The 11253-nt window shown below is 56.4% G+C and overlaps 1 protein-coding gene across 1 annotated transcript in view; it reads right to left on the reverse strand.

Annotated features, from left to right (window-relative positions):
• Positions 1 to 908: 908 nt before the first annotated feature.
• ACAN (aggrecan) overlaps positions 909 to 11253 on the reverse strand; it is a 51326-nt gene continuing 40981 nt past the window's right edge. Inside the window, exons 14-19 of the mRNA XM_023522998.1 lie at positions 7066 to 7179; positions 3903 to 4061; positions 3365 to 3447; positions 2302 to 2446; positions 1538 to 1720; positions 909 to 1117 (exon numbers count right to left, since the gene is read on the reverse strand). Coding sequence (XP_023378766.1) covers positions 1041 to 1117; positions 1538 to 1720; positions 2302 to 2446; positions 3365 to 3447; positions 3903 to 4061; positions 7066 to 7179 — 761 coding nt within the window. The 3' untranslated portion in view covers positions 909 to 1040. The remainder of the gene's footprint in view (positions 1118 to 1537; positions 1721 to 2301; positions 2447 to 3364; positions 3448 to 3902; positions 4062 to 7065; positions 7180 to 11253) is intronic.

The following is an 11253-nucleotide window of genomic DNA, read 5'->3' on the forward strand; positions in this document are numbered from 1 at the left end:
TCACTCCATCAAGCCCATCTGTACCTTTGTGAAATTAAAGCACAGTTAACAGCCTGGGCCTGTCCCAGGCTTTCTGACCAGATAGGATTCATACCGGTTTGGGGTTATTTGGTCAACGCATGTCCCCACAGCCACCCTTCCCTAAGAGCCCCTTCAGTAGACCCTGGACCACAGCTGCCTTCTCTTTAAAATTAAAAAAGAAAAAAAGGGAAAAGAAATAGATCTCTTCCAATGTCTTTATTATTATAATTATCATAATCTTCATTTTCAAAAATATAAATAGGCGTACGGAACCCTGGTGCCTGCACGGTCCCGGGGGTGGGGGGAGGGGGGGAGGGGTGGGGCGGTACTCCCACTGGGAGGGAAGTGCCCCCTACCCAGCCCTGCCGAGAGAGATGACACCTGCTAGGGTAGCAGACCCAGGCAAGAGGATGCTGGAAGACCCCTCGATGGCTCTCTCCTGCCCGTTCACCCTGGGCTGCAGGAACCTGTCCCCTCTCCCCCAGGCTTCTCCCCACACAGATGGTGCAGCCCTCCCGGCTCCTCCTCCCATACATTCGGCTGTGGTGCTGAGTTCATACCCTGGGCCTCTGCCCCTTCCAGCTCCTTCTGCCCCTCCTCCCACCTCCCTCCTCCCTAGCTCTCCCTGGAGGTGAAAGAACCAACGATTGCACTGCTCTTGGATAAAGTCAGGAAACAAAAAATAATCTTCTTTATTTAACTTAACCCTTCCCCTGCTCCCCCTATCCCTGCTCTGGTCCCTGGAAAGGCACAACGGGAGAAAGAAGAAATGTCTCTAAACTCAGTCCACGGGTCACAACATGTTTGCTTTGCTTTGGCGTTTGGGGAGGAAAATCAGATGCAGTTTTGGCGATTTGGGGGTAGGTGGGTGCATACACAATGTGGGATTTCATTTTTTTCCTTCTTTAATGGAATTCCTTATATGACAGAAAGTGACAAGGAGAGGACATCATCCATGTGAGAAGTCAGCCTGGCGAGGCTCCTGGGCTCAGCATCCTGGGCGTGTTCTGAAGCCCCCCTCAGTGGGCCGTGCTGGGGCGGCTTCTCCGCGGGGGCCGTGAGCTCCGCTTCTGTAGCCTGCGCTTGTAGGTGGTGGCTGGGCAGAAGGCAGAGAGAACAATCTTGGTGAACCCTGGGCCGAGAGCGGGGCCAGCCTAGCCTCTCCCCATCCTGCCCTGTCTCCACCCCGGCTCCCTTCCCCGGCAGAAACCACTGCTCTATGAAGGTGGCCCGAGGTTTCAATTCTCGGAACCAACTTGGGTCGAGGGGCTTCAGGCTGGTGTTGAAAAGGAAGGCAGGTCACCTGCTTTCTCTTTCATCCTCTCAGTGAAAGTGAGCCTTCCCTGAGGGCCGGAGGCAGTGATCTGGGACCTCCCCCGCCCCTGGATGGCCCTGAGGGCTGGGGTTTGAAATCCTTGGGAGAGACCCAGCACGGGGGGCTCCGGGGAGAGGGAGGAAGGCATGTCGGCAGGCTGTGACGCTGTGCCTGAAGGGGCGTGGGAGGGACGATACTCACGGTCTGTGCAGGTGATCCGAGGCTCCTCCCAGTGCCCACTGGGCTGGCACCGGATGGTGGGCACGTGGCGCTGGACGAAGCCCTCAGTGCACTGGTACCGCACGAGGGAATTGATCTCGTACCGGTTCTTCTTCTGCCCGAAGGTCCTGGCGTGCTCCACCACGGGGGGGTCTCCGCAGGCCACTGAGGGGCACACACTCTTCAGAGGAGGCTCTCAGGGGGTCTTTCATGATGACCCATGCCCGTGATGAGCTAGCGTGTTCCCCTCTGGCTGGGATGAGCCCAGAGCCTGAGGCACCGTGACAGGGACATGGAGCCCAGACACCCAGCTATGAGCCCTGGCTGCTGGCCAAGGGGTGTTTTCACACCACACTCAGAATCTGGAAACCACCGGTTCTAACATCTGGGTTCCTCGATTTAGAGCAGCAGGAAGGGAAGAGAAGAGGATCTTAAGGGGACGCGCGAACAGAAGGGAGGGGGAAAGAGAGAACATGGGCGAGAGCCGGGCACACTGTCATTTATGAAAATGTCCGGGTACAGGGGGAAAGGGGGACCGAAATAGTCCCTAGGAGTGGACTTGCCCTTGCCATTGGCCCTGGGATGCTGGTTCTGGGAGAGGTCCCCCAGGTCAGCTCCGGTCTGCCTGGTGGAGGTGAGGTGACATCAGCAGCCAGGAGACAAGGTGACTCGCCCTTGCCTCGTCACGCAGCGGGAACCTCAAGTCTCGATTCCTTCCACCTGTACCCCTCCCAGGCCCAGCTTACCTGTGCCCTTTTTACATGTGAAAGGCAGCTGGTAATTGCAAGGAACGTCATTCCACTCGCCCTTCTCGTGCCAGATCATCACCACGCAGTCTTCTCCGGTGGCAAAGAAGTTGTCAGGCTGGTTGGGCCGCCAGTTCTCGAATTGCTGTGGGTGGGAATGGGGAAGGGGTGAGGAGAGGGGCAGGAGCCTCGTGGCTTGGCCCGATCCCCACTTGCTCCCCCCGTCAAGCCCCTTCCCCATCTCCTTTCTCTTCTGGCATTGGTGCAAAGGTTGTTGGGAGTCTGGTCAGGATCGTGAAGAGCCCTGGGTACCACAGAACCCATGGGTTCTTCAAAGACCTGGTCACACCACCTAGCTGTGGTCCTCAGCTCAGAACCCCAAAGGGGTCACAGTCCCTGTTAATGATTTGACATCACTCCCCTCTCCCATATGGGCCAGCAGGGGCTGGGGACAGACTGCCTTCCTTGGATAGGACTGGGTGGCCGAGACAATGGCTCCCAAGGCCACTCTACCTCCCCAAGCTTTTCCCTCTAGCCTGGCTCTGGGACAAACAGAGCCCCCTTTTCTCTAGTGTAAATGCCTCCCCCGTGACCTTGTTCACATTCACCTCTTCCAGGAAGCCTTCCCTGAGGTCCTTCACTGACAGGCAGCATTTACTATGTGTACTGTTCCTTTGGCCTCTGTAGTGCTTTCTGTCTGTCTGTCCTTGAGTAGAGTTGGGTTCTCTTTGGGCAAGGAACCCGTCTAAAGCTTCCATGTGTCCCCCGTGGGGGTTTGACTTCATTCATTCATTGCCCTCCTCATTCACCTCCTTCATGCTGTCATTCATTCAACGTGTCCAGCCCGGGGCTAGTGTCCAAAGGCAGAGGGGTCAATGAGACACCATCCCTGCCCTCGGAGTGCCCGGTCTAGCAGCTGCTCAGGGAGTGTTCGCATGTGCTTTGATGCATCTCTTTCTCTGGCGGAGGGGGTGATGGTGGTGGTTTGTGTGTGTGTGTGTGTGTGTCTTAATGCCCCTCCTCTGAGCCACCACCTTTGCCTGAGGCCCCTAGCAGAACTCACCAAGGAGTGTCCGTCTGACCAGCGGAAGTCCCCTTCGATGGTCCTGTCATTGAGGCCAATCCACTGGTAGTCTTGAGCATTGTCTGGAGAGAGGACACGGTTGTAGGGCATGGCGTTGGATACCCTGAGGGTGTCTGAGAAATTGAGCTTGGAGAGGCCGGGGGGATGAGGGGCAGGAGGTGGGTGGGCTCCGAGGAGCATGCCACCTACTTCCGAGGTCCTGACGAGGATCTCAGCACATGCGTGTTTGGAGTGCACTTTGGACCACCTCCCCAAGCTGGCGACAGCCGCAGGTTAGTCAGGGGCTAACTCTGACAGACACTTGGCTGTCCTGGGTATAGCCAGAGTCATTGGCCCCAAAGACCTCTCTCCTCTCATTTCAGGTAACTCAGGCTGCAGAAGCCCCCTTCCTCCCCCTCGCCCCTCACGGTCCCCCAACCATGCAGCTCCACTGGGCCTGACTAAGTCTGCTGGCTTCCGGCAAGTGAGGCCCTTGGCCCACGTGGCCACTCTCCTCTCAGGTCCCGGACACACTCACTGTTGACGAACTCCTGCTCCTCGGGGGTGACGATGCTGCTCAGGTGTGACTGTTGCTCCCGACACCGGCTCTCGGCATCCACCCAGTTCTCACGGTCGGGGAAGTGGCGGTAACAGTGGCCCTGGAACTTGGTCCAGCCCTCCTCACACAGCTCCTGGTCTGCAACACAGGTCAGGGGCTTGAAGGGAGGGGCCGAGGCCGACTCAGGATGGCGGTTGCTGTCAGTCTTATGGCACAGACTCCTCATTCACCCTGCCTTCAATGTCACACTCTCAAAGGAGGGAAGAGACCCATCTGGATGAGGCTCAAGTTGGAAGCCAAGAAGGCCTGGCCTTGGCCTCCAGAGCCTCCAGGCACATGTCCCCACCCTCTGGGAAACGCCAGGGCCACTTGCTTCCCCGATGTTGACTCCCTAGAGCCTTTCTCTGCTGATGACCACTCTGCAGGGCTGGCCGAGTTCCTCAGGCCAGGTAAAAAGAGGCAGGAGAAAGGAGGGGTTGAGGTTTAAGGCAAGACGTGGTTCAGAGGCTCCGAGGGCCTCCGAAGAGCGAGAGAGCGGCGGGGAAGTGTGTGAGGGCAGCCGCGGCAGGCAGTGCCGAGGGCACAAAATGGAACCTGGGGTGGGGACAGAGGAGCAGAAATGTCTGCTCTGGGTCCAGAGAAGATGCCAAGCTCCAAGTCCACCCATCAGAGCTGCCTCTAGCTGGGTACACTGTGCCTGCCTGTTGGAGGGCAAAACAGACAACCTGCGGTCCCCATCCCAAGGTCCCTGGCCTATTTTATTTCTTGGTGGCAGACGAGGTCAGGAGAAGAGGCTCTCTCTTCACAAACCTATATTGGTAATGGGTTCTGAGTGCAGGAGAAGGGGCTCCCTTGGAACTCTCGGAGCAGCCTAGGGGGCAGACAGAGGCAGGGGGGCGCTGGAGCTGGCTCTGAGCGTGTCTTCCCTGACTTCTCTGCCTTCACTGACATCATAACGGTAGCTTCAAATTGGCCCTGGGGGGAGTATTATGCCTACGAACCAGAGTTCCCTCTTCCTCTCCAAGAGCCGGTGGTTAACTACTTGCCAGCATGGCACTGGACAGGGCCCTGGGGCTGAGCTCAGGGCCATGAACCCCTCCGGCTGTATGGCAGCCTCCCTGACGGGGGCCACCGATAATCTGGCAGTCCCAGGAAGAAAGGACAAGTACCTGAGGGGAAGAAGGTTTAGGCTGAAGGAGTGGAGGCTTGGCAGGTTTGAAAGCGACACACTTGGGCAGAGAGCAGAGCGAGGGGGAGGTCGGCAGCCCGAGAAGGAAGAGGCAGAATGGCAGGAGGGCTGAGGAGGACGCCGCTGGTCCCTGGCTGCCTGGCAAAGGTCTGGAAAGAAGGCTGAGGGGCCTCAGAGATGGTGTGGCACTAGCAGACATCATCCCAGGGCTGACCGTGGGGTCCATTCTCGGGCCACCTCAGTGCTTCAGGGCTGAGCTGGGCAGGCAAAGCCGGAGGGCACAGCTGCTCTGGGAGAGGCCAGGCCAAGCAGGATGGAGGCTCTGGGAAACAGCGATGGAAGCCCAGCAAGGCTGGAAGAAGCAAGGGGGCCACAGCCAGGGCACGAGGTCCCCAAGGGGTGGTGGGGGCTCAGGATTGGACCGGGAGAAGAGATGCAGCCCTGCTTAGCAGGGCGTCCAGGCCCGGGGCCCAGCTGGGTGGCTCCAGCACCATCTCTCTGTCCCATCAAATGCAGAGCCCAGTGGGGAGCCTGCCTCCACCAGCAGGGCACCTCCTCTCCTAGTATGGAGCCCCAAACTGTTGTCTGTGAGGACCTTGCCGATCCTTCTCCCCTACGACAAATATCTCGGCATCCTGGGGAGAAAATCCTGATAACGCTCCATTCCCACCTCAGCCAAGACTTCATGCACCAATTTCTTGGGGTCTTGGGGTGAAGGCGGAGGGTGGGAGGCTGCAGGGGAAGAGAAGGATTCAGGCCTTTTCTTCCACAAGCCTTAAAGTCCTCCACTAGTCTGTGACCTTGGCAGTGCCTCCAAGACACATGCAATCCAAAACTACCTCCCACACTGCTTAGGACCAAAGGAAGACTTCCCAGGAGTTTCAACTGCTTTATGGAAGCTTCTGGATGTCCAACCTGAGAGTTTATTAAAAATGGTTTTAGGACCCCCGCACACTTCCGGTTCGACACGGGCCATTGTTACTAGCAGTCATAAGCCCCATCTTCCCCGTTCTGAGCTGGGATGGCCCTGAGATCCAGGAGGATGGGGGGAGACTATGAAGCACCAACGGTGAGCGAGCTGAGGGCTCGGTCTGGCCCCGGGGGCTTCCTGGCACACAGCTCCCCTCGGCAGAGCCTGGCCCCGGTACAGAAGCAGAGGAGGTGAAACTTAGCTGCTGCCCCTGACAACAAGGCTCTGTTCTCTCTGGCCAGCCATCTGCCTTGCACGAGGGAGGGAGAAAGGAAGTGTGGACGGAGCGGCATTGACATGGCAGCTGTCACAGTGGTGATGCGGAGAAGGTGACATGCAGCAGTCCCTGCTCATGCATGACCTCGGCATGCTGGTGACATGAGAGCTCTCAGGCAGACAAACCATAGCTCTGGCCAGAGAAGAAGAGGAAGGCAGCTGGCCAGTGTGGCACGGTGGCTCCCAAGGTCATGGAGGGGCCACCAAGTTCCCATGGGCAATCCAGCAGGCAGACACATTCCGGTGACCATGCAGGGACGATCCGTGGCTGTCATCCAGAGCGAGAACCAATTACTCCCACCCATAGCCTCATTCAAGACAAATGCAGGGCATCGGCTCTGTCCTCTTAGTTCGATGCATGCACCGACCTTGGTGGCATCAGCGGGTCTGCAAACCCTGGAGAAGGTTAGTGTTTTAAAGGTCCCCCAGCACCCCCCCTTCCAAAGTACAGGCTGGCCCGGCCTATGTGTCTCTCCTGTGGTCAGATCAGCCAATGCCCCAGAGAGGTGGGTTTTCATGGGGAACAGCGAGAGAAGGAATAGGAGTGAGTAGGGTGGACTTCTCAGTTGTGGCCCCTGAAATGGCTGTCTGGATGGACTGTGGGGGGCGCCAGCCAGGGCCTAGAGCCTGCGGTTAGAAGGGAAGGGTGAGGGAGGAGGAGGGAGTGCAGCAGTTAGTAACATTAGCTGAAGCCGAGACGGCCGTACCGATCTCACACAGGTCCCCTTGGTAGCTGGGAAGGCATAAGCATGTGAAAGAGTCGATGGCATCCACGCAGGTGGCTCCATTCAGACAAGGGCTTGAGAGGCACTCATCAAGGTCTGCAAGAAACCAAGGGCCACCATTAGGACTCCTGCCGGCAACTCCAGCTTCGCAAGCACGGCAGCCTCTTTATGGGCGGCCAGCCCTGCGGCTCTCCAGAGGCCTGGGAGGGGTGGCTGGATTTCCTAAGAACCGTTGCTGCTGCTGCTGCCGCCGCCATCTTGGAGTGCAGAGCCAAAGATCCAACACAGGTTCTCTGGGATGTGATTCTCGGTTGGCAAGGCTGAGCATTGGAGCCCGGTTTCCCAGCGGGTGACGAACTTGGGTGCTGCTGAAGCCAGATGCCTCGCGTGAGAGGGAGCACAGAGTTCTTCCAAGACGCCTTCTCTTGTGACTCTTTCAAGAAGCCGAGGGGTCCGAACTGGTTCTAAACGTGGCAGCGAGCAGGGACTCTGGAAGTCAAGTTCGTGCAGCTCTTTCTTTTCCTTGCTTCTTCTGTAGTTATGAACCAAGGAAAGAGGGCCGTGCAGCACTAGAATGAACACGTGGTCTGTAGAGTACAGGGCCACGAGAAAATGGCAGCACGGACGATCTGCATGAGACTCATTAAAATTTGGGGGTTGCAGACACTGTTTTTGTCTACAGTAAATAAGATCCTAGAGTATCGTGTGAAGCTAAAGCCAGCATTGTTCTCTCTGGGGGGAGGGACGGAAAGCCAGCCCAACGCTTCCCCCCGTAATCTCCTTCCAGCTTACAGCCCCTGAACGTGGACATCTCGGAGAGTCACAGCTTCTAGTGGGGCTCCATCCTGGCTGGTGGGAGACCAGCGCTTGAAGCCTGAGAGGCCCTTAATAAATGGCTGCTCACCAGCACCAGCCTGGGACACAGCCAGGTCCTTGTCAGCCTCTTCTTCTCGGGCAGGCTCTTTCCTTCTGTTCTGTTCCAAGATCTCCTTTCCGGTTCAGCGTCTTTGCGGGGCTCGAACTGCTAAGTCACTGGCCTTTACATCAAATTTTCCTCCCTCCATTCGCTAAGGTGAGAACTGAATCTCCTAACCTGGTCTTTTTGCATCTTTCTGAGAAGCCAGGTACCTAGAGTGTCTCTTCTACTCCCTTCGCATTTGTACGCCAAAGGCTCCTGCTGTTTCTTCGTTTGGGAACATGATAGAAGTTATTGTGAAGCTCCTCTTCCCAGGAGATCATAAAAGTCTGCAATAAATGGCTCCCACTGTTCATGGGGGCATCACGATACGTGGCTCAGCCTGGTATGTGCACCTGTGTTCATATAACCTTCAGGACTCGATGTGCCCAGCGGTGGTCTCCACGTGAGCGGCATCCTAAATATGTTCCAGGACTTAGTTCTTATTCTCTCATAAGAGCAGATTAGACCTTAAAGTCAGTCCTCTGATGAGAAGGCCAAAGCAGGTTCTTCTGGATTCTTTGGCTAGTGGCTACTAGACGCTTCTAGGTAAGAGCTGGGTCTGTGCAATGGGTAGCCTGAAAATCTCAAGGCCTCAGGCAGCTCTCTCTTGCCACGAAGTTCTTAACTTCATCCCAGAGACTGCACAGCATGGACCAGAAAGCAACAGTTCCAAGTCCCAAGCAAAACCAAAATGCATGAGGAACGGGCTGAAATCCCGGCATGCACCAGGATTCCCAGCAGCAGCAGTAGCAGCAATAGTAGGTGAGGCCGGTTGGCCGGGCGGAAGCTGGGGGGCGGCTCTCCTGCTTCGGGAAAACTACTGTTCTCCCTTGTCCATTAGCGTCATTACGGGAGGTGGGAAGCACTGGGCAAGGGGGTATTAAGCAAATGTAGGCGCTAAAGCAGTTGTATAGAGCGGGGACAGGAGCGGCCTCTGGCCAGCCCACGGGGGAGAAAGCAGGAAAGGTGGAGGCCCCAAGGGAGGCCAGGCCAGGTGGCTTCTAGGTGTTCCAGCGGTCACATCGCCTGCCCCCAGGAGCATGAGATCCGGCGAGCAGTGCGTTGTTTTCCTTCTGTGTTTGGCCAGGGCAGAACATCTGAGAAGGTGGTGGGGACCAAAACTGAAGGAACCAGTTCCTGGGCTCAGAAATTGTTTTGTGCAGAGCCCTGGAGTCCCAGATGAGGACAGAGAAGGGCCACAGTCCTCAAGACCAGAGAGCCCATGGCTGGCACTGGGGCATTTAGAGAGGCCAAGAGTCAGCACTTCCAGCAGTAGGAAGAGGGCGAGTGTCCCATGTGGTCCCTCTTCCTCCTGCTGTGTGTCTCACTGGCCACTCGGGCCTGTGATGCCTCAGCTCTTCTTCCTTGACCTGGAAGAGCCCCTCTTGCCCTGCGATGCCACCTCTTCCTGTGAAGGGCGGGCAGGACATTGCTCGTCTTCTGGAACCACTGGAGGAGTTGGGCTGGGCCCTACTAGGAGGCAGAGTGGGGGATCCCTGACGAGGTGGTAGCAGGCAGAACACGAGAAGGGCTCTGGGCAATGGGCGGACTACACGAAGGAAGAGCGGTAGGAGAGGGTACCAGGATCTCCCAAGAATCTTTTCCAAGCCAGATGCTGTGTCTCAAGCACACGTTATCCCCCACCAACATCCCTGTGGCACGAATGTCACTGTACCATTTTACAGGTAAGGGAACAAGTGAAGTGACTAAGCTCCTCACAGAGCTGTCTGGAAAGAAATCGTAGGAAAGAAAGCCTTTTTAAAATATATGATTAGAGAAAGGCTGCCCTTACTGTAGATTAGTTAAGGTCTCTTGTCACCTGCTTCTAATTTCAGGGTTCTGGGACTTGAGCCTTGTGGTGACTTTTGATACCAGCATCACATTTTTGCTTCAAGTATCAGGTTGGGGAAGGGGATGCTAAGAATAAAGGGGTGTCAAAAGATACTAAGAGAGGGTAAAGGGGTTCCTGCCCTGGTGGCTGCCCCAGTCCCCGAAGTCCTGTTGGGTTCTGAGTCTGTTTCTCGCTGACCCAGGCTAAGCTGGCCGACTGAGCTGAGCGCCGTAACACTTCATTCAAGTCAGGTGCCCTGGGGCTCTCCACTCGCATACCCAGAGGGAGGGAGGAGGTGTATGCAGACCTGGTATGGTGTCCGCCAGGGATGGGCAGAGCCCTTTCCAGCGCACACTGAGGACTCTGGGCCTGGCTAGCTGGAAAGCACACATAGGGTCTCCCCAAGTGTTCTTCAGGTACACTTCTCCCAAGTCAGAGGCCGTGGAAAGGGACAGTCCCTGGGATCACTATGGCCCAGTGGAAAACACCATACCTTCGGCCAAGGCCAGGACCCTCTCTGGCCTCAGTCACGGCCCCCATATGTGGGCAATGGCAGACGCCAGGGTGGGAAGAGTGACCAGATGTCCACCGTGGTGCCTGTGTATCTATACGTACATAGATACCTCCTGGAGAAGTGCCAAGCGTATAGCATATTCATATTGCATAAATACATAATATGTTGTACGGTGTTAATTTGCACATATGTTAATGTACATGGAAACAGAGAAGTCTTCTTGGTGTGTAATGCACAGCTGCTGGTGGACAGCTGCCCGGAAGGGGTTGCCTGGTAGTGGCTGTTTTTCTCAGGACTCACAGCTCTGATTTTGCACCTGTCCTAGGACTGAAGGTCTTATCTTTCCTGAAAGATCCTGATTTCTGATTTCCCGACTTTGGACAGAGGTGAGGGGGAGGGTGTGGGGGCAGTGCAGAGCCAACCTAAGAATATGAGCTTGGAGGTAACTGGGTGTTTCTTCCCTCAAGGACGTGGGGTTGATGAGATGGCATGCGCTCATGGCCACCGGCCTCCAAGTGTTCAAGGAATGACAGGGAGATTCTATCACCTTGTTTTGGAGGCCACATCCAATCGGAGGATTCCCCCAGGCTCCTCACCTGTTCCACAGGCTGCTTGACCCCCGGCTAAGGACAAACCGAGGCCTGAGGGTGGTGGATACACAGTGGCAGGGCATCACTGGGTCACAGCTGACTGCAGCTGTGAATTCTGAAGCTGGGGGTGATAAGCACTGTCTGTATCATTTCCTTCAGGGTGAGAGGGGGACCCAAACTCCACCCAGACCCAGGCCTGCAGGGGACTGCAGGGGCTTTCCTGGAGAGGTTTGCTCTGCACGATGCAAGACAGCCCCTCAGAGTGTGCCTCCCAGCA

This window comes from Pteropus vampyrus, unplaced genomic scaffold, assembly GCF_000151845.1.
Source record: "Pteropus vampyrus isolate Shadow unplaced genomic scaffold, Pvam_2.0 Scaffold368, whole genome shotgun sequence".
NCBI lineage: Eukaryota > Metazoa > Chordata > Mammalia > Chiroptera > Pteropodidae > Pteropus > Pteropus vampyrus.